This window comes from Arvicola amphibius, chromosome 14, assembly GCF_903992535.2.
Source record: "Arvicola amphibius chromosome 14, mArvAmp1.2, whole genome shotgun sequence".
Classification (NCBI taxonomy): domain Eukaryota; kingdom Metazoa; phylum Chordata; class Mammalia; order Rodentia; family Cricetidae; genus Arvicola; species Arvicola amphibius.
In genome coordinates this window covers 40,193,206-40,216,639 of record NC_052060.1, presented here as the reverse complement: position 1 = coordinate 40,216,639, position 23,434 = coordinate 40,193,206, and the positions used below count along the sequence as shown (strand labels likewise).

At 40.0% G+C, this 23,434-nt stretch overlaps 1 protein-coding gene across 2 annotated transcripts; it reads left to right on the top strand.

Moving 5' to 3' along the window:
* The first annotated feature begins 26 nt into the window (after positions 1 to 26).
* Aimp1 (aminoacyl tRNA synthetase complex interacting multifunctional protein 1) lies at positions 27 to 17,783 on the top strand. Of its 2 annotated transcripts, XM_038311378.2 has the most exons (8): positions 66 to 134; positions 1,577 to 1,738; positions 2,235 to 2,368; positions 5,892 to 6,005; positions 8,005 to 8,172; positions 8,759 to 8,970; positions 11,963 to 12,131; positions 17,551 to 17,783. In XM_038311378.2, exons 2-8 carry the CDS (start codon positions 1,665 to 1,667, stop codon positions 17,715 to 17,717), a joined length of 1,038 nt encoding a protein of 345 aa, XP_038167306.1. In that variant the 5' UTR covers positions 66 to 134; positions 1,577 to 1,664; the 3' UTR covers positions 17,718 to 17,783. The 2 variants fall into 2 exon arrangements, with proteins under 2 accessions (XP_038167307.1, XP_038167306.1); XM_038311379.2 differs by lacking the exon at positions 1,577 to 1,738 and having other exon boundaries at positions 27 to 134.
* Positions 17,784 to 23,434: the final 5,651 nt, after the last annotated feature.

Here is a 23,434-nt window from a genome sequence, read left to right as displayed (position 1 = left end):
GTGAATCTGGGAAACTCTCAGGCATGTATCAGGGACAGCCCTTGGGTCCTCTTCCCCCAGCCACGGTGCTGCGGGAGGCTGGCCTTTCCTGCACCCGGCTGAGGCTGCTCAAGAGCTGCTGTTCGCCGCTTCATGTGAGTGTCACGAGAGGGTCTAGGGTCGATTGGAAGCGATCCAAACTTCTTCTTCCCTTTCTCACCAGGAAAAGAGAACCTGGCCATCCAAGTCCTTGTAGGAAGCGTGGTCACACCTCCACCCCCTTGCCACGAGAAAACAGGAAAAGCTTGGCCCTTTTTAATTCGCCTAAGTTTTGGAAATGAATACTTGGCCGAGGGAAAGCATGTAGGGGATGGATTCATAAGCTTGTTTACTTTAAGTGAGTGTGTGAAGGATTTCCAGTGTTTGTACATGGGGAGGAATTCAAGAGAGAAAAGTATTGAATCAGCAGATGTTAGAAACGCCAGCTATCACTATACTCGGGGCACCGTTTTAGTTACTAGATAAAGATCCGTAAGCAAAGTAGAAAGAAAAAACAACAAAACGGACAAAATTCCCAGTAATTTCCTCTCAGCGTACGTTTTATTGTTGAATTACAGCCCTGAAAGTACGATGTTAATATTGATTTGTTTATGGGTATGCGTACACGTCTGATTGAGTTTCTGTGCAAAACTTGTGACCATGGAGGCTAGAAAGGATCGGATCCCCTGGGATCAGCCAGTGCTTTTGAACTCCCAATGTGAGTGCTAGAAACCAAACCTGGGTTCCATGCAACAGCAGTAAGCGCTTTTAACTGCTGAGCGCTCTTTCCAGCCCCTATACCTATTTAGATTATAAATTCCGGTCATTAAAAGTATTAACAGGAAAGAAGGGTATATTTGGCAGGGTAATGTGGCCAAAGGAGAAGGTTCTCAAGGAAAAGATGGCTTTCTAGGAAGGATGTGACATAAACGTAATTAACTGCACAGGTAACGGTCAGCAGGTGCTGGTCAGAAGGGCCAGTCACGCCAAAGACCATGAAACAAAAACTTAGTAAAATATCAGGGAAACCTGGGGGCTCAGAATGAGAGAAGGAATTAAAGATGGAGACAGTATGCGAGTGATCAGGCTGATCATGGGGGTGAGTGGGAGTGAACACCACTCTAAGGATTTCAGTAGCCCAGTAATGTTTTCCAACTTGTTTTGAAGAGGGTTACTCGGTAGACTGAGGACAGAAGTGAGAAAGGAAGTCAGGAGCCTTTTGTTTTTCCTCAAAGGAAACCTAATAGACACTTCAATACAGGTACTAAGATGTGTCCAGTCATATTCTTGGGGTACTCAATGAACATGCACAAGGAAACTATGAATTGCAGTTTATTATCATTAAGTAGACTTTGGGAAAAACTTTAAGTGAATTGTGTAAGCTTCAGAATGATGAACATAAGTAATATTGTGGTTTTTGCCTTTTGATACTTGAATGACTCTAGACATGACAGGTGATTTATCCAAGTCTGTAAAATGAAGATGGTATCTTACAAGGTAAAGATTGAATGTCAAAGTAGATGATGTCTTCCATTAAAGTAATATTTTTTCTTACCAGCATTTTGAATTAGGGGTGGAGATAGCTTGGTTGAGAAGATTAGTTATTTTAAAACCGAATTGAACCTGGGTATGGTTGTGTATTGCATATGATCCCTGCACTGAAAAGGGAGAGGCAGACAGATCTCTGTGAGTTCGAGGCCACCCTCGTCTACCAAGTGAGGTAACGGAAATGTTGGTTTTCTAACTTTTAGAACCTGGTTGGTAGTTAAAAGAAATCACAGGCAACTTCCCCTCTACTCTGGACTCTTCCAGGTGCCTCTGAATATTTTTTCCCTCTCTTTTTTCCTGTTTCTTTTTGTGTATGTGTGGTATGTGTGCGTGTGTGTGAGCACATGAGTGTATGTGGTTACCAGCAAGTAAGGCTAGTGCAGAATAGTTTTCTTACGGTATCTTCTGCTTCCTTCCAAGGCTGGTATTACAGGCGTCTGCTGTGCACACCAGGCTTGTACACAGGTTCTCTTGTAGGCTATGTGACAAGCACTTTAACCACTGAACCATCTCCCCAGGCCCTTCTTACTTTGTTTTCCGAAGGAAATGTGTTTAAGGTTTTGGTCAATCATAGGAGAAAATTTTTTTCCCTTACTTAATTTCTCAGTGTCTTATAAAATAAGTATATTCTTTCCTTCTATAGTATATTTCTTTGATTTTCCATTTAGGCTTTTCTGCCGATTCTGGACAAAGATGGCAACCAGTGATGCTGTTCTGAAGAGGCTAGAGCAGAAGGGTGCAGAGGCAGACCAGATCATTGAATATCTAAAGCAGCAGGTTGCCCTTCTCAAGGAGAAGGCGGGTAAGACCATTGTAATAGTCTAAGGAAATACCTAAATTCTAATAATGACAGTTAAATGTTTATTATGTAAATTATAACTTGATAATTTTAATTATGGCTTTTAGATTCCTTTGAGTATAAAAATATTAAAAATATTCTAGGATTATGATGAATTAGAATGGGTATATACTAAATGTCCTGGTTTGCTTTCTGTTATGATAAAGCACCAAGAGTGTGCTGAAGAGGAAAGAGTTTATTTCAACTTGCAGCTTAGAGTCTGTCATGAAGGGAAGTCAAGGCAGGAACTGTTTACTGACTTGCTTCCCATGACTTGCTTAAATTGCTTTCTTACACAGCCAGGACCACCTCCCCAGGGAAGGCACCACCCCAGGTCAGGCTATCCCATGTTAATCATCAGTTAAGAAAAAGCCCTACTATGTGCCCACAGTCTAGTCTGAGAAGACTTTTCTCAGTTGAAGTTTATTTTTTAAAAATGAACTAACCATGGCAATAAAATAAATAATTAAAGAAAATAATACAGTATTTTGGGACAGAGAAAAGAAGAGTCTGTTGTTTAAAATTAGTTGCTATGTTATTAGTGGTTAGTGAATATAATTGGGGGAATATAATGAAATCAACTATTAATAGTTTCTTTGAAATTTTATGAGTCAAGATGTGTTTTTCATATTCTTTGTTCTATGACGTTTTTGAGAAATTGCTGTAGTGTATACAAAAACTTCTACCAAATTTCTTTTTTAAGGATTTGATTGATTTCAGTATGTATTTCTCAATAACCATTACTGTTGGTACTATAATTGAAATTCAAAAATGTTATGCTGTCAGTAATTTAATTAAATGCTTTTTCTCCTTTAAAAAATGCCTTACAAAAACCTTGTAAGGATTGTAAAACCTCGTTTTAATCCTTTCTTTCTTATGTTTCCTGGTATTTCCCTTGTGGTCCTTAATAATCTCTCCATTAGTAAGGTAAAGAGACGGAAGATGATCTGTGAAATAGTAAATACGTAAATAGAATTTTCTTCATAAACGTGGCCATCTTAGTGCTCTATTGCTGTGAGAAGATATCACGACGATGGCAACTCTTACAAAGGAAAACATTTAATTGGTGCTAGCTTACAGCTCAAAGGTGTATTTCCTTTTCATCATGGTGAGGAGCATGGTGGCATGCAGGTAAATGTGGTGCTGGAGAAGGAGTTGAGAGTTCTATATCCTGATCACAAAGACAGCAGAGACTGTCACTCTGTGTTTAACTTGAGGTTAAGAGACCTAAAAGCCCACCCCCACAGTGACATACTTCCTCCAGTAAGGCCTTATCTCCTAATAGTGCCACTCCCTGTAAACCAAGCATTATGGGGACCTTTCCTTTTCAAACCACCGCATTCCAGTCCCTGACCCCATAGGCTTGTGTCCATACCACTATGCAGAAAAGCATTCAGCCCAACTTTAAAAGTCCCTGTAGTCTAAAATGATCTCAGACGTGCTTACAAGTCCTAAATCCAAAGTTTTTTCTGAGATCCATGCAATCTCTTAACTGTAATCCCCTGTAAAAACAAAATGCAAATCACCTACTTCTAACATAAAATGGCACAGAAAATTGCCTTTCCATAAAGGAGCATAGTGAGAAAGTACTGGACCAAAGTAAGACTGAAAACCAGCTGGGCAAACTCCAAACTCTGCATCTCCATGTCTAATGTCAAAATGCTCTTCAGGTCTCCAACTCCTTTCAGTTTTGTTGACTGTAACATACTTCTCTTTTGCTAGTTCCACTCCCTGTTAGCTGCTTTCCTGGGCAGGCATCCCATGGCTCTGGCATCTTCCAACCTTTTGTGGTCTCCAGGGCAAGCCAGGTTTCACCTTCACAACTTTACACATGGTTTCTCTGGCCCTGCCACACGCCTGGACTCAGCAGCTTTTCTGTCCTGGAGGATGAGTCTATAACCCCTTCCTTCCCTTGACTCTAAAGCCGGAACCTCTTACCTTTAACAGCCAAGTTCTGCTGCTTTCTAGTAGTGGAACATGGTGCTCTCATTCAACTACATCTTGATTAACTTCTATTTTCCGTGCTTTCCTTCATTGCCTAAATTTGGCTACTCTGCAACTTGCTCCATAGACCAGGCTGGCCTTGAAGTTAGAGATTCTCCAGTCTCCTGGGTGCTGGGATTAAAGGTGTGCACCACCACACCTTGCTCTAAATTTTTTTAATTCCTTTTCACAAGTGGGGTCTTGCCCTGAAGTTACCACTCTCTTTATTCCATTTAACACCTGACTTTTTGATGTTTATCTTCTTGAATATAAGATAACTCCATTCATTTTCTTGGTTCCCTTTTTCTCCTCAGTCTGTACGTGTTTTGTGTTTTTACTTGCTCAGATTGCTTCTTTTCATTATAAGTCTTCATGAGAGTGAACACTAGTAACCTAACCACAAGACAGTCTATGTGAGGCTATTTTGAGATTTTTCTTTGACAATACGATTAATCCAAAACTCTTCACTTCAGTCTCAGGCAGACATTGAGGACAAGGGCAAAAGCAGCCACTTTTTTCCCCCCAGAATATCAAAAGACCAGTTTCTAGGCCACATACTAAAATTCTTCTAAAATGTCTCCAGCCAGATCTCCATGGTTTAAATTACCCCTAACTTAAAAATGTAAGTCATAGCAACCTTATATATAAAAAATAATTTCTAAGTAATAGTGATAATATATATTTCAATGAACAATACTACAGCATTAGTACTGGCAGAAGTAACAAATCATATGCTAAATGACTCATGCATATTATTTCCAGCATGATGTTGACTAATTCCAGACGTATATTTAGTCTGTATTTACCGAAGCATCTCATGCCAAATGTAGGTTTTGCTTTTGTATTTGATTTACTATAAGAATAAATATGGGCTAGGGCATGACTTGGTGGGTACCTGTATAATACATGTTTGGGGCCTTTGGTTTGATTCCAGCACAGAAGAAAACGATGAATGAATGAGTCTTTACATCAGGCCTTCGATGAAAGACAGTGCAAGCTACATTTTGTGGTACTTGAGTCTTAAATTTCAAATATAATAAAAATGCTTTAAAATACATTACGTTTGTATGTGTAATAGCTCTAAGGACTCTACATGCATACACACACATACACATTCAGATGCACGCACGCACACACGGGTAACTTTTTCTGTCCCACTCTTTAGTTTATAGACTTATTTTCTCTCAAATTGACTGTGGATCAGATGTATGCATAGAGAGAAAGTATACACTAAATGTATAGATTGATTTTCCTTTTTTAAAATCTACAAATCACTATTTACAGCATTTATGTCCTCAGATTTGGTTTGGTGGGAGTCTTACACCCAATGTCCCAATGACTAGTGAGATATTAATATTAATAAATAGTAAACTGTCATAAAGCACCTGGCCAGATATTAGTTCCTGTTGTTATAACAGCTACAATTGTATTTACTGTACTCTTCCAAATAATATTCAAATAAAACATTTGAAAATAGTTTTTAAGTGAATTTTCTTGATTCTAGTTTTGCAGGCAACTTTGAGAGAAGAAAAGAAACTTCGAGTTGAAAATGCTAAACTGAAGAAGGAAATAGAAGAGCTAAAGCAGGAGCTGATTCAGGCAGAGATTCAGAATGGGGGTGAGGATGAAAACGCTAGGGTGCTCCATCTACGATGATCGTGTGATTTCATCTTCCTACCCTCTGTCACTCCCACGATGCTTTCCTCCTCTATAGAAAGAAATGACAGACTGCGGAAAGGCAGTTGATCTCCTCTGAGGTCATGGAAGGTGGTAAAGCTGGTATTCAAAGCCTACGCTTCTCATTTTTGTGCTGCGTATTTGAACTTGACCAGCATTGTTGCTGCTGTTTGATACCTACTGAAAAATAGCCATAATAATTAATTTACAGTTACTAAACTTTTTCAGCAGCATTTGTGTCAAGTGACAAACTTTATATACTCAGATCCTTTTGTCAGCAGGTGTGCTCACATCTGTAACCCTAGGACTAAGGAGGCTAGGGAAGGATGATTGCTATAAATTTGAGGCCATCCTGGACTACATGATGATTTTCAGCCCAGCCTCGGCTTCAGATAAACACTATCTCAAAAAGTAAAAGAAAAAAGTTCTCAAAATAACTTTATTTTATAAACCAAGACAATAAAACTTAGAGATGAAAGTCACTTGCCTAAAAAAAAAAATCAAAGAACTTTTCTTATTCAAACCATCAAATAATTATGTTTGACTACAAATTGCAGATAAAGTTAAAATTTTATTGGCCCATTTGAAAAGCTCTTTCCATTTTCTTTGTGTGTGTGTGTGTGTGTGTGTGTGTGTGTGTGTGTGTGTGTGTGTTAGAGTTGGGGGGCACGGACAGTGGGTGCTCTATACATATTTGCATGTATGGGGCACAGGTTTTCACATGCATGTGGAGGCCTGAGGTTATGTTGGGAATTACCTTTGATGGCTTTTCTAATTTATTCTTTGAGCAGGATCTCTTATCAAACTGAGAACTTGCTGATATGGCTAGTCTCACTAAATAGCTTGCTCTAGTCTCCCCAGTCTGGAGTTACAGGCTGTCCACCGTGCACCAGCATTTGGCATTTATGTGGGTTCTGAGAATCTGAACTCCAGTCCTCATACTTGTGTGGTAGACACGCTAATGACATAATAATAAGCCCTCTCACTAGCCCAGTGACGCCTCTCTCTATTGCTGGCTTCTTTCGACATACTGTCAGCATGATATTTTGAATGCTGTATGAATTCTTCCCTTAACAAAATAAAATAAGGGGAAATGAGTGACATGTACTATCTGTCTTAGTTAGGGCTTCTGTTGCTGTAAAGAGACCATTACCATGGCAACTCTTATAAAGGAAAACACTTACTTGGCTAGCTTATAGTGCAGACGTTTAGTTCATTATCATCATGACAGGATAGAAGGAGCTGAGAGTCTACATCTTGATCCACAAGCAGCAGAAGTGACTGTGTACAGTGCTGGGCCATATAAGACCTCAAAATGGGTCTCCATCTTGATACACAGTATTGCAGAGGCCAGAAGATGTGTGATGCCTAGTGCTAAAGTTATGGTAGTAGTGAGATGTCTGGCATGGGAGCTAGGTACAGAAATTCCATCTTCTGAAAGCAACTAGTGCTCTTAACTGTTGAGCAATCTCTCTAACCCTGTTTATAAACAGTTGTGTTTTTTAACATAGAAGTGTTTAGACAGATAATACTGCGTCTCTATTCCCTGTCAGTGGGCCAGATTGTTAACTTCTTGATGGCTCAAATTTATCATTCATAATATAGTGACATGGAATAAAATAGAATCTACTTAGGAAGTTTAGGAGAATCGCAGGAGCTTTGAATAGTATGTCCATGATAAATGTTAGATACTAATGTTACCTGCACTCTTCTTTAGTTACTAATGAGTAAATGGAAATTTAAAAAAATGGTGGCCTTAGTAATTGTTAAAATATACTTAATTTTTGATGCCATTTCTATAGCCTCAGATAATGGATACTTGATGTTTATATGTATTAGATTTTTCTCTTAAAAAGGGTTCACATTTGTGATTTGCAAACCTATTGTTCCATCTTGTTTATGAGCATAGCATGAGTGACCCTGTTCATTTTCTCTGTCAGTGAAGCAAATTCCGGTCCCATCTGACACTCTGCAGCAAGCTAAACCTGCAGTTTCTGCAACTGTGGTACAGTCTACCTCAGTATCCACCACCTCTTCTAGTGTAAAAGAACAGACTAAAGGAGGGGGAGGAGAAGAAAAGAAGGTAAAAGAAAAAGCTGAAAAGAAAGGTACTTTTAATTATTAATCTTGTTGACCTTTGACTGTTTTATCAGGCAATATTAATATTTATGGTGATAATAAAGGTATTGAAAAGAAAGTCCAAACTTTTAGGAGCTAAGATAAAATTAAGAACAGTCTGCCGTTAGAATATAGAAATTGAATCCCGAGGAATATGTGAATGTTGACAATTTTGACAGCGTAAAATGAGTTATGTTTTATAGAGGGATCAGCATAAATAAAAGCATCAAAGATAAGATGTAAGACTAAACTTGGATGTATATTTGGAACTGTGTTCCAAAGAAGTCAGATGTTAAAGTTGGCTTATAGCCATTTGGGACAAGCAGACAGTGACATCTAGTCGGCAGAACATCTGAACTGACGTGTGGATGTTAAGGAACTGATAAAATAGCATGGCAAAGAAGTCTCACAGTCTACTAGGCAGCCACACTGAAATACTGCAATCAGCCATACTGGTCCCTTTCCTTCAGGCTTCAGATCTATTTAACCAGCAAATTCTGTAATTCCTGTCCCCAGGTATATCTAAGCTTCAACTGTACTCTTGATTTGTAAGACCACATTTGTCTCAATCCTTAGGAGAGAAAAAGGAGAAGAAGCAGCAGTCAGCAGCAGCAAGTACTGACTCAAAGCCAATAGATGTTTCACGTCTGGATCTTCGCATTGGTTGCATTGTTACTGCCAAAAAGCATCCAGATGCAGACTCGCTGTATGTAGAAGAAGTAGATGTGGGAGAAGCAGCCCCAAGGACTGTCGTCAGTGGACTGGTGAATCACGTTCCTCTGGAGCAGGTGATCTTTCCTCCTAAAGTGACCACTGCTTACATACGTCATCTTAAGTGATTAAGTCATATGTGTTGCTGTAAATGATTAATAAGTGAATTTCAGGGTGATTTGTTGGGAGTGAGAGCAATGGCTCTGGTTGGGAGCACTTACTGCTCTTAGAGAGGACCAGAGTTGGCTTTCCAGGACCCACGTAACAGCTCATAATCTGTAACTCCATTTCCAGGCTCTTCTGTACCCTTTTGACATTCATTCTCACCAGGAACATTCATCATAAACATACACCCATGCAACAGAACACTTATAAAAATAAATAAATATGAAAAAGATGAATTTTTAAGGTGAATTTCAAAAAAAAAAAATACATGAAATTACCCCAGACTTAGAGGCCTGAAAGATAAATTCAGTAGGACAGAAAATACACATCATTTCCCTCTTGTGTGTTCTGTGTTAATGTATGCGAGGGCAGTCTTGTGTGTGCCTTAGCATGAGCGTGGAGGTCAGAGGACAGTTGTGGCTGTGAGCCCTTGCCTTCCACCACTTTTGAGATAGATTCTCGTTTGCCACTGCATACACATGGAAGGACAGAGCCAGCACACTTTAGTTATCTTCCACGGTGTTTACAGTGTTATGTGGAAGAATGTGGAGCTGAGTTTTCCACCATTTCCTGCTTTCTTGAGGCAGAATCAACGATTCTTAGTATCTACTCTACAAAGCAGTGACTCGCTATGTACTTTCAACCTTGGGGTGGTGGTCAGAGCTGAGTAGGCGGTCAGCTGTAGTTGGGATTTATCTTGCAGTGTTTGTAGTGTTGGATGGTTAAGATGACAGTGGATTATGTATAGTGGATTATGCCCTCGTAGAACAAGAAAGATGCTATTATTTCTACCTACCGTATAGTTTCTTTTATCTATCCTGCTGGTACTGTGAGGTTTTATCTCTAATCTGGATTGTCGTGTACTACTTTTTATAGCACTACCAAAACATGGTACAATTCTAACCTGTCATGTAGAACGGAAGGACTTAATCTTCGCTTCACTTTCACACACTAATTCCTTTAGAATTTTAGTGCCTAATTATCTGAGACAGTGAAGACTGATACTGATTACTTCATGAAAGAATTAGTTATGAGGAGGAAGTCATATTTTGAAATTTCAACATTTCCCCGTTGTAATTTTGACACTTAGTAATGTGATTTTGTCATAGCATAGCTACACTCTCAGTCTGTATTCAGATGCTAATTATACTCCAATAAAAGCAGAGCTGAGCATTCGGGATATGTAAAAATAATTACAGTATATTTTATGCACAATGTTCTTCCATGGCAGCCGTTTTAAAATTTGATTCATATTCTATGATGCCACCCTTCAAAACAGTGCTTTCTAATTGCCAGGTTTCTGCCCAGATACTCTTCAGCTCTTCTCAATAATTTATTTTCTTTATTTTCTTCCTCCACTTTTAAATACCACATTTTTGAAAAATTGAAAGTTCATTTTAAATCCATGTAATAGCAGCAGAAAGAATCGGGGCAGCATTCAGTTTGGTCTTTTTAGATGTCTCTGTAAGTGATTTGAATCGTCTGCTGATTGTGTTTGTTCCTGATGCTTTTGAGCTATAGCAAAGACTGTAGGCTCAACATTAAGATGGTTCTATCTGTTTATATGTTACTTGGCTGTTTTACCCTGGAAAAATTCATATCATTCGTTCATATTTCTAGATACAAATATATATTTGACACCTAGTGTGTACCAAACACTGTTTCATGAAAAAGATCAGCAGCAAATTACAGTAGGTCAATAGATTTCCTCCTTTAACATCTGACATCTCTGTATCATTAAAGTTAGATTCTTAAGAATCCTAGAAAAAAAGAACCAGTTCATATAGCTTCACGTAAGGGTTTCTTCTGCTCTCAGAAGTTATGGATTTTTATAGCTATTGAGTGAGGCTGTTTATATAGACATCTCTTTAAACCACAGATTCAGCACAGTCCCAGTAAGCATTCTGTAAGGCAGGACACTCAATCCATAAAAGTGCTGGCACCCATCTGTCTATTTTTCTGAAGAAAGTGACTACAGTTACTGTTCGATCTGAAAAGACTGCATCTAACTAATTCACATACTATTCTTATATAGATTTGACTTTTATAAATTGTTAGAATGTGATACTTTCAAGTGCTGAACAAGGTATTATCCGTGAAGAATATATTCATCAAGTAATGTTTTAGTTGTTGGATCTAGAAATAAATTTGCTCCTAATTTGCCATTTTTTATCTATGATACATCTTTTAATTTTTCCCTGACACAGGAGGCTTGTGTGCCTTTTGTTTTAATTAAGCCTGTAGAGGATGGGCATAATTGTGAGGATGTTAAAGACGTTTCGACTCTAGAAGATTGACAGAATTTCTTTTTAGCGCTATAGCAAATTATGGATGTAGCCCCAGATGTGCACTGTGATGTGTACAGTGCTTGAGTTATTGAACTGTTAGTTCATTTTAAGAATGGCTGGGGATGCTGCTGAGACGGGGAGCACCAGCCAAGTCTGTACATATCTATGCTTAGTCTCCAGAACTAAAAAAAGGAAAGGTTTTTACTGAAGCCCCAGGTTTGGTTCCCAGTCCCCTATGGAGACTCTTGACCCTCTCCAACTCTAGTTCAAGAGATTTGATACCCTTCTCTGGTATCCACAGATACCAGGCACAGAACTGTTTGCAAGCAAAATACCTATATACTTTTGGAAAAAAACAAAATTTCTGTATATATTTGAAAAAAAAAAGATTTCTACTGTTGTATTCATGCCTTGCCAATTTGAGGGATTTTCTTTTCATGTTTATGCAAGATATCAGTCTTCATTTTTTATACAAGATTTCATGGTTAAAAATATTTTAACTACACAAAGACAAAGTTACATCCACAAAGATAACACATTTAATAAGTAGAGTGTCAGTGTGCCTAGAGTATCCTAAACATGATTATATCTTTAGTCATCTTTTTGTTCTGCACAGATGCAAAATCGGATGGTGGTTTTACTTTGTAATCTGAAGCCTGCAAAAATGCGGGGAGTACTGTCTCAAGCAATGGTAATGTGTGCTAGTTCACCAGAGAAAGTGGAAATTCTGGCACCTCCCAATGGGTCTGTTCCTGGAGACAGAATTACTTTTGATGCTTTCCCTGGTAAGTATTAATAATTATTTAAATAGATTGGGAATAAGTTTATAAAGTGATGTTTATAAAGCTTAGAGGTTAAAACCGGTCCTATGTGTGTATCAGAAGGATTTTCAGGAAGTTTGCTTATAATAGCACAGTGAGCATAACAACCATCTTGCTGTCCATAAAGTCACACATTACATGAAATACTACAAAGATTCTGTCCTATGTAATTGCTCATAGTCATACCCACAGAATAATATGACATGGATGTGAATCAAATTAATGTGCTCAAAAATCACTTAAACTATAGATGATAACACAAAGACTAGTAATGGAAAGTAAAGTTCCATTTTAATTGGTTTTTTTCTTTAGTATAAATGTTCCTGAGACAGCTGTAGTGTAATAATACTGGAAAAAACATTATTTTCTTGTCTTGCTTTTAGTACATTTTGAGATTGTATCTATGGCGTCCCCTTTGTAATTGAATGTTTCTCTCTGGCCCACCAATTCCCAATACCCAGCAGCCACATCCCAAATTATCACATAGAGTCTTATATTAATTATAAATGTTCAGCCAATAGCTCCGGCTTATTACTAACTAGCACTTACAGTTTAAAGTTAATCCATATTCCTTACTTATGCTCTGCCATGTGGCGGTACCTTTATTAGCATGGCATGTTCATCTCCTGCTTCCTCTGAGTCTGGCTGATGATTCCTTCCTCCGCCCTGCTACTTCCCATCATCCTTAGTTTAGTTACCCTGCCACTGCTTTCTGCTAGGCTACTGGCTAGTCAGCATTTTATTAAACCAACTCAAATGGCAAATCTCTACAGTGTACAAGAGGATTATTCCACAGCGCCCTTTTTCCTCACAGTCCATTGGCCATCCGTCCACAAGGTCAAAGGGATAGAATTGGAGACAGAGAACTTTATTGGATCTGTGATCACGGCAGAAATGGCTTTCCAGGAGCAGCTTTATCTTTATTCCAGATTTGAGGGGATATAGAGGGTGAGACAGAGGCTGGGGTGTCACCTAATATGCGTAAGGTGACCCTATGAAAATAGCTAGAGCATGCTGTGTGGACCGCAGGGGAGGAATGTTTGCAGGAAACTGTGTCAAGGGTCATCCTTGAGATAAGTCAGGCATCCAGGCCTAGAGACATCCTCCAGATGAGGCTAGGTTGAGAAAGCCCCCACTGGGAAGGAGCCCTCCATATTGTCAAACTCAGAAAGAGCTACCAGGCTATGGTAGACTGCAACCGCTGACCAGCAGGGCCCGTCGTCTATAAGCCAAGCCATCCCCCTGCCTTCTCATCCCTAGTGTTGGAGGAATTGCAGGCATGAGCCACCATGCCTTGCTTAAGCAATAGAACTTTGAAGCAGAAGAAAGAATGCCTGCCAGGTGTAGAAAATATCTATAAAAGCTAGAGGCAAGCCAGCAAATCTTATCTCAATAGGGGTGGTCTAGAGGAGAAAGCTACCCTGGCTGTTTTCTGTACACACTATCAATATCAATACTTGGGAAACCACCCAGTCCCTACCCCTAAGAAGGTTTTGCAGTCCATCTGAGCCTTTTCTGGGGAAGACTTTGGTGTTCTGTGGTACTGGGGCATTGGGGTCCTTGACATGGCTGTGCCCATGTGAGCAGACATATTCACCCAGGGCCTTTTTCACCCAGAGCTTCCTCTACTCCTCTATAAACCCTGCTCAAGGATTTGTCTTGAGCTCAGTAAATGAGAAGCCATGATAACCTATGCTTTGTGAATTTTTTTTTGAGAAAATTCCATTCTAGATGTTTTATTGAGGAAACATTGTTTTAAATTCTGAGAGCATAATTCCCTTCAGACCCACAATATTGGAGCACTCCTAAAAATCACCTACTTTGGAGTAAGCTGTCTATATATATATAAATTATATATATATATAAATTACATATAATTTATATGTTTAGGAATTAAATAAATTTGAATAAAACATCAAAATAATTTTTTCTTTTAAGATTTAGAATTCATTAAGAAAAACATAAATAATCCTGATTGACCTTTCCATATTAACAGTATCCTTATTTATTATTTGACGTTTAAGAATTAAACTGGATGGGATATGGTATGTGGTGTAATTCCAAGACTTGGAAGTCGTGAAAGACCTCCAGTGTGGGGAGACTCTCACTCAAGTCTCGGGATAACACGACACCCCCCCCTCCCCCCCAGTAACTCACGAGAGACCATCCTTGCTGCATCACACGAGGTTTAATGAGACGAACCAGTGCACTGGGGCCGAGACTCATAACTCATGCAGGGGAAGAGTTTGACCCCAGTGACCGGGAGAAGGAGTTTTTAAGGGAAGAAACCTCAGCCCAGTGATTCGAAAGGGGCAGGGAGGGTGTAGAAAATTCCGAAAATACCAGTGATGATCACAAGGGGGGAACTCCCTGCCTCTCAAGATTATTCTCAAGATTACAGCCTAACTTTATCTTCAGCTAGTTCCTGAAACACAGTAACTGAACCGGCTAATCCTAAATTTCTGATTCTTCTCTTGCTGGGGCGGGGGTTGGGGGGTGTGTGTTCTGGATTTATCCAGGTCTTTCAGTTACACCGTGAATTTGAAGCCAACCTAGGCTAAGGACTAGAAGAGGAAAAGAAAGAAAGAAAATTATTAAGGCTTGTTTTATTTCACTTCTTGACATTATGGAGTCAAATAATTAAAAGCAGAAGAAACGTACATTAACCCTCCTTTTTACAAATTTGAAAACTGGGGCCCAGTAAAATGTAGTGGCTAATTTATAAATCCTTACGCCTCTCTTGTTACCATAGTGACTTTTTTCATATCCTTATCTCGGAGTTACCAGGTGAATCACTTCAGCTTTCAAATCCGTTTTTGTCATCTGTTACTGAGATTCTCACTGACCTAGCATTTGGGGTGGTAACAGCCCAGCTGGATTTCGTGCTTTCACCATGTTCTCTGGATCTCTGTGTTGATTTAGCTGTGCGCTTCATGTTGCTCAGCGTGGTATTTTTTCCCCAATTTTCTCTTTGTTCATGAAGCACTTGAATGTTCTGGAAAAGTTCATATTCATTAAAGTTTAGTTTTAGAAAACTAAAACTAAACTTTAATGGTTTTATCACTTAGAATATGCTTAATCAGACTGAGCACTATCAAATAGCTGAGCAGATTTGGTCTGAGAACTCACCTTACATATGCTTCCATACCAATTACTGCTTCTCTAGCAGTAAATCTGATAAGTAACCACTTTGGAAGCAGAAGTTGGTAACTTTTCCAACGCATTCAAGGTCAATCAGGATTATTTATTATTTGAACACTTAAGAATTAAGCTGGATGGGATGTGGCATACCGTGTAATCCCAGGTCTTGGAAGGCAGACCATGAATTTGAGGCAACCTAGGCTAAGGATAAGAATGCCTGCCAAATGTAAAAAAACTATAAAAACGGGAGACTACTGAGATGACTGCTCATCTCGGTAAGAATGGCCCTAGGGGAGCAGGCTTCATGCCATAAATATCCTGGAGGAGAAAGCCTCTGTGGATATTTTCTGCACACACTGTCAATAGCCATACTTAGAAAACACCCCATCCCCTATTACAAAGCGAGAAACTCTCATAGAAGTTAGAGGATGCCAAATAATATGTATAGTAACAACTAAAACACTTCCCTTCCACCCAACAGTCATTAAAATCTAATTGAGGACAGCTATAAATTTTAGTCTTTAGATATACTAACTGGTCCCTGAGGCCCCGTGTAGAAATAATTTTAGGTCAGTTTCATAACCAGGAGACAAAAGTCATGGTAGGCTTGCTTTGGTTTTAGATTGGCTTGGATTCTTACTTTTCTGAGACTGCACTATTCATGGTCTAATAACAAATGGATATTTACTCCAAGGTTATGCTTATAAAAATTAATAATGAGCCTTTGCAGTAAAAATAATACTCATAAAGCATACATTTAACTTTCAGAATTATTTATTTTTAAAAATCAGTTATCTGTGCTCAATTTCTCTTCTCTAAAATCCATTTGACTCCGGTTTCCTTCGCTTCTAATTTCCCAGTATTGCTAGGGTTAAGGAGATCCCCCACTACTTGGTGGAACACCGTGGTTGTTTTGCAGGCTCCTTCTTAACTCACTGGGTCCAGACGCCATACTCTCTTAGTCCTCTTTCTCTTCTGGCAGCTCTTCTATCCATTGCTAGCTGTTCTTCTCTGAATTCTCACAGAGTACCTCAGACAAACATGCTATTGTCTAGGCATCATTCCATTTGTAGAGTACAGATGAAAAATATTCGGTGAATTCTGTCAACTATTGCTCTAGTTTTGGAGTGGTAGATGAACATTGCCTTTAACTTAAAATCACTAGCTACATTAGCCCCCACAAAGAGAGTCAGCCTGTCTTTAGAAGCTTTGAAGTCGGTGTTGATTTAACTATGAAAGCAGTAAATGACTTATTCTGATGTAATATTTGACCTACACTGAAAATCTGTTCATTAGTACAACCACCTACATCACTTACCATTAACTAGACCTCCTAGATTGCCTACTGTAACTTACGCATCAGTTTCTGTAGTTTCATCTTTAAAGTGGACACTGGTGTGTAAATCTGGGTCACTGCTTGATGAACACATTGTCATGTTGGCAATATCTTGGTGGAGGGGTGAGTCTCAGCCAGCACAGAAGCTTTGCTAAGTAGTCAGAAAATTTCCTCCGTTTTGTTATTTGCATACATTTATATGTGGGGAGGAAGGGGGGAAGGATGGAAGGAGAGAAGGAACAGAAACTGTTTCCAGTAATAAGATAGCCTGCTTCCCTGTCGGTAAGTAGAAGTTATTTGATCTGCTACTTGTCTTTAAACTTAGACCAGAGGTACTTCACTCCTTATTTGTCTCTGTTGGTTATAAAGCACACACTGTCATTTATTGCAAATAGAGGGATTAGGAGGCATTAGGAGTGATGTCCACTTATTCCAGGGCAGTTTGTTTCCTTTGTAAGCTACAGTGTGACATATCAGGAAGCCGGGTGCTGTCCCAGGGGTAGTAGGCTCTGATGTCATATCCTGCCTATGCCTACTGCTGGTATGACTGCATCTTCTCTCTCCTTCAGTTTCTCCCTGTGTTGTATATTGGAATCAAGATTGTTGTATATATTCAGGCAGTAACCTGTGTTCCTAGCATTTAGAAAGTACTCCTCCCGTATTCTTACTGCTCCTCATCAACTGCCCTTGCCAGCTGTAAAAGTCCAATCCATCTGAATGGGTTCCTGTCTTCCCAGACCTTCTTTACATGATGAAATGAATAGCTTACAGTTTTCTTTGATTTGGGTCTGGGGATTTAGCCTAAATGGAAACATACTTGCCTAATAGTCATAAAGCCTTCAATCCCCAGGGTATCTGACTTTTCTGGGTGTTGCTTATGTAACTTGCTGGTTTTTCTCTGAACAGGAGAGCCTGACAAGGAGCTGAACCCTAAGAAGAAGATCTGGGAGCAGATCCAGCCTGACCTGCACACCAATGCTGAGTGTGTGGCCACATACAAAGGGGCTCCTTTTGAGGTGAAGGGAAAGGGCGTTTGCAGGGCCCAAACCATGGCCAATAGTGGAATTAAATAAGTGTTCTGTTACTGAAAGACATTGAGAAACCTTGATAACAATAAAGAGGAGTATATTTGTCACTTACACATAGAATATGAGTTGCTTTTTTTGTGGACTTTTTCTTTTTCAAATCTTGCTTTAAGTTTGTTTTCTCAATATTTTGTCACAGCAACAGAAAACTGATTAGCAGAAACTTGGTGCCCAGAACTAGAGTCATTGCTGTGATTGTGTCTGTGGTCTGAAGCCTTTGGAGCTGGTTTGTCCGAGAGTTTGAAAGATGTGGTTATGTCACTTAGAGAAAGCCTGAAATGAAAAAGGAAGAAAAGAAAGGTGCTCCTGCTGGAACCTTAGAAGACCATAATCAGAATGCAAGCAGTAAAGACTGCTAGCCTGGTTTCAGACAGGAGCAGGAACTTTGGAGAAGGACTAAAGGCTATTCCTGTTACATCAGACAAAGAATTTGTTTCCATTCTGTTCAGGCCCTGAGATTTTGTGTGAAGCTGAGTTTAATGGTGAGAGACTAATGTGGAGAAATGTTCAGGCCAACATAGCATTCTGCATGAGGCCTGGGGATAGTTGGCTGGGTTTGCCTAGATTTACAGCAAAAATCATAAATAGAGCTCAGCTGCTAAAAGTAGAAGGATTTGAATAATTTTCATGTTGAACAGAAAAGAAAGTTGGTGCCATGGAAGATGTTACTGAAGAGATTCAGGCTATTGAAAGATGCTGAGAAGTAGGAAAGGTTCCTTGAGGGCATCTCTGAAGCTACTTGGAGGCCACCCATTGCAGACAGGAGGATGTCAAATATTAAACCCTTTTGAAAATAGAGCCTCTAGGAGCTTTCCTCTACAGAAACACCTAAGCCAGTACTTCTCAACCTGTGGGTCTCAACCCCTTTTGGTCAAATATCAGATATCCTGCATATCAGATTTTTATGTTATGATTCTTAACGATAACAAAAATTATAGCTATGAAGTAGCCTTGAAATAATTTTATGGTTGGGTGTCACCACATGAGGGACTTTATTAAAGGGTCGCAGCATTAGGAAGGTTGACGCCACCACATGAGAGACTTTATTAAAGGGTCGCAGCATTAGGAAGGTTGACAACTACTAACCTAAGCAGTTGTTATCCTCAGAATTTCTTTTATCCTGTTGAGCTGGCAAAGTACTTTGAGGCCATTGCAGCCATACAAGAGGTCCCATTGTCCCTTTGATGCTAATTTTGCACACATGCAGAATGCAAGGGTGGTAGGACCACAGAAGCCTTACAGTGGTGACTGTAAAAGGCTTGTGAGAAGAGGTACTACGTAGCAGGACCATGTTCTCACAGTGCGCATCCCTAAGAGGTCAATGAAGTGAAATATGTGGTGGAGACCCCAGGATGTTAGAGGTGACAGAATTGTGGAATGTCCACTGAGGAATCATGGAGGCAGCTCGAGAGCAACCCTGTTGGCTGCGACTGGAGAAGCTGTACAAGCACCATGGTGTTTACACCTATCCTATGCGCCCTGGAGGAACAGACCTGGTGAGCTCTGTCTCCCTCGGGAATTAAGAAATCCATATGCGATTTGCCTTTCAAATATGCCGGGTTTAGTCACACAAACACGCCTTATAATATTGCACTGTTACAAAGATTACAGTAGTCTCCTGTAAACAGACATCACACCAACTGGGGATATGTAGGGCCCACTGGTCAACCCCTCCTCCCAGGGTTCATTGAGGATAGCTTGCAGTTTCTGGCAAAACATTTGTTCCTGTGCTTACTCTGTCCACCCTGGTGGTTAGCTACAGGGGAGTTGTTTGCTCTTCTTGAGCCTGGGTGGGGGCGGATTTCCACTGTGCAGCAGTTAGGTATATAAGGCTTTCTCCAAGCTTGAATAAACAACATTTTGCATTCTCCACTAATGACCCACGTCTCATGTGTTCTCTAATCTCCAGATCCTTGCCCCACTCATGAACTGTCTCATAGCCAAGGCACTACAGGGATGGACAGGTAATATTGCAGACTTCCATTGGGAACCCTCACTGGTGAGGCCCATGTCTGCTGTGGCAGGATGGGAGGATGGCAGTGACAAGTGGCCGTGTGTGAACTTAGCAGCCATCTAAAAGGTTGAGGGAGCCAGAGTCACACAGTGATCAGTCTCTGTAGTCCCATTGCTGACAGTATCAGTGCAGAGGCCACTCCTGAGGCCACTCAAAAATTGCAATTTTTGTGTCATTTGGTGGGCCTTAGCTTTGTGAGCAACGCTCATGGCTTAAGAATTTTTGTCACTGCAATTGGAAGTTGGCTCATGTATGCAGTTTCTGTTATTTTCATGCTTTTTTGAAAGAGCCTGATCCTCATTTGCAATGGAAGACCTGAGGAAGGAAGAGGCTAAGACCATTGAACAACAGAGTAGAGCTAGAGGTATGCAAATCTCCCACTATCAACTTCTTGGAGAAGGAGATTATGCTAATATAGGAAGACGTCCTGGCTTAATGCCATGAAGCAGCTTTGAATGCTTGGGACAGAATTGAAGAAGTGGGAAATAAGGTTGAATTGTTTACTCATATTCTTTTGGAAGTTCTTACACTACTGTAATGGCATTTCAGTTGTATTTTAATAAAGACTGCCTGAAGATCTGAGACTAAAACAGTCCCACTGGTCAGCCTTACAGACCAGGTTATGGTAACACACACCTTTAATCCCGGTATCCACAATGACATGCACCTTTAATCCCAGTAGCCACACTAGTTGCCATAGAAATCGGGTGGTAGTGGTGCATGCCTTAATCCCAGTCCTAGAAAGGAATATAAAATGGGGGAGACAGCTCTCAGACACAGTCTCATTCTGAGATTTCAGGAGACAGGATTGCTATTTCAGACAGAGGTCGAAGTAAGAGCCAGTGGCTGGCTTTTTGCTTTTTGGTTCTTCAGGTTGAACCCCAACTTCTGACCCTGAGCTTTTATTAATTGTGCTTCACACTTCCTGATTATTTAGTTAATATTATGTCCTTCTTGGGTCTCTGAGGGAATTTAAGACTAGATAGTTATAATTTTCCTTGTTTACCAGATGCAAAAAATAAACTCATTAAAGAAGTGTAAAGTGTACAAGGTTGAGAGACACCAAAAGATAGTTTGGGCTGGTAATGCTGATAGAAAGTAAGTTATGTACAAGACTTTGAACTCACCAAGATAGGATGGAGAGTGGAATATTTTCTCTGAATTTGTCAAATGCAAATGGATTAAACAGTGTTGATATATTTTTGCCTGTGTATATTATATATAGATATTGTATATAGTTTTCTTAAATTAGTTATAGCCTTTTTAAATTTTAGACATAAAAGGGGAGTGTAGTGATATTTTGTTTGTGTTTTAACAAAGTCTTCCTGAAGATCAGAGTGCAGAACTAAGCCACTAGAGGCTAGGCAGTGGTGGCATACACCTTTAGTCCCATGATTTGGGAGACAGAGACAGATCTCTGTTAGTTCAAGACCACCTTGGGCTACGCAGAATTGATCCAGCCTGTAAGAGAAACAGAGCTCACATAAAGGTGATTCCACCACTTGGGATTCTATGCCTTTAAACTCAGAATTAGGAAGGTGGAGACAGGAGTGATAGGGCTGGTCAGGGAAGAGTATAAGGCAGGAGAAAAGAGTTCATTGTAGTCTGAGGAGCAGTCTTAAGCAGTCAGTGTAGCATGAATAATAAAAATTCAGACACAGATATTGGGGTTCAACCTGAAGAACAGAAAAGCAAAACAGCCAAGCCACTAGAGAGCTCTTACCTCTATGAAATCTTCAGACTGAAAGAAAGTTCCTGTCTCATTCCACTTTATATCCCTCTCTAGTGCTGGGATTAAAGGTATGTGATTCCAAGTGCTGGGATTACCTTTGTGTGGGCTGTTTTTCTTTTAGACAAATTCAGTCTTGTGTAGTCCAGAGTAGCCTTGAACACACAGAGATCCATCTGCCTCTTTATCCCGAGTCCTGGGATTAAAGGTGTGTGCCACCACTCCTTGGCCTGTATGGCTGCCCTGTGTGGCTGTTTTGTGTTCTGTTCTTCAGACATGCTTGCTTTATTAGAACCCAAATAATAACCACTATTAGTCAGTCTTAGGATGCAGTCAATCTGAGGATGGAGTCTGAGCCTGCAGTCTGAGGATTAGTAGAGACAGGATCTTATTAAGACCAATTAGAATTCATGCTGCAGGTAGGTTTTGATGTTTCAAAAACCCATGCCAGGCCCAGTGTCTTCCTCTCCTCCTATTACCAGCAGACCGGTAGCTCTCAGCTACCGCTCCAGAACTGTACCAGCCATCTTTCTAATAATGGTCATGGACTAACCCTCTGAATCTGTAAGCCAGCCCTAAGTTAAATGCCTTCCTTTCTAAGTTGCCTTGGTCATGGGATCTCTTCATATCGATAGAACAGTGATTAAGACAGAAGTTGGCACCTCGAGTTGCGCTTCACTGTGACAGGCCTGACCATGCTACTGTTTGGAGGACTTTAGGACTTTGAACTAGAAAAGCCACTGAAAGCTTTAAGTGGGACTTAATGGATCATCCTTTGGGTAAACAAGTCCAGCTCAAAAAGTTTCAAAGGGGAGCAATATTAATATTAGCAGCTGGGCTACAGACCATTCTTGCGATAGTTGGACAAAGAATGTGACTGCATGTTGCCCCTGTCGTAAAAATGTGCCTTGAACTAAATTGAAATGCTTTGGATTAAGGTTAATAGTAAAGAAGATTCCAAGACACCCTAGTATTGATTGTAGTATGGCTATTAGATCTTAAAGAGATACAAAGGAGCAAGTAGGGCAAATAGAAATAGTACACCTACAGTTTGAGAAGAAAAGGAACACTAGGAAATGTAATATTGGAGCCAAGTCCTGTGCTCAAGGAAATAAAGGGTTTTAAAAAAGACCCGATTCAAAATGGAATAAAAGGAGTAGTGCCCTCAGGGCAAAACCCCACCAGTTAAGCTTCCAATTTATGAAAAGGCATTAAAGGAAAACTTAAGCAGCAAAGGAAATCATCAACAACAAAGTATATGCAAATATATTTCAAGAAATTGGCCAGGTCTCACCTTCTGAAAGTAGAAGAAATTGTCAGCTTTGGCTGGCCATGTTGTTCTGGCTGTACAGTTAAGAAGCCTCTAGGAAATAGGTTATAGAATGTTCTTCCAAGGTTACAGAAAGCAGCCGAGTCCAGACATATGGCAGGGGAGTAGAAAGCCATTGTATGAAACTGTGAAGGTAAAGCCTGGTTTGCTTTGGAGACCCCAAGATGTTGAATATGGCAGTGCTGTGGGATACTTGCCAAGGAGAGCTGCTAACATGTGTGGAGCAGTCCAAGAGAAAGAAGTGCATTGCAGTCAGCAAAGTTGACTTTGGAGTTTTCCCTGCTGGGTTAGAGTCTTGTTTTGGTCCCTATTTTCTCAATTTTCTCCTTTTCCTCCGTTTTGGAATGGTAATGTATATTCTGTGCCATTGTGTGTTGGAAGTATTTGTCTGAACTTTGCTTTTGCTTTTATATGAGGTTACAGTTAAGAGATTGTCTTACTCTCAGAGGAGACTCTGGCTTTTAAACTATCTTAAGATGTGATAGATTCTGGGACTTTTGAAGTTGGAATGAGTGCATTTTGCATTATCATATAACTACAAGCCTGTGGGGACTAGGGAATGGAATGTGGTAGCTTGAATGAGAATGATCCCCATAGGTTCATTATTTAAGGCTTGGCCCTCAGTGGAACTA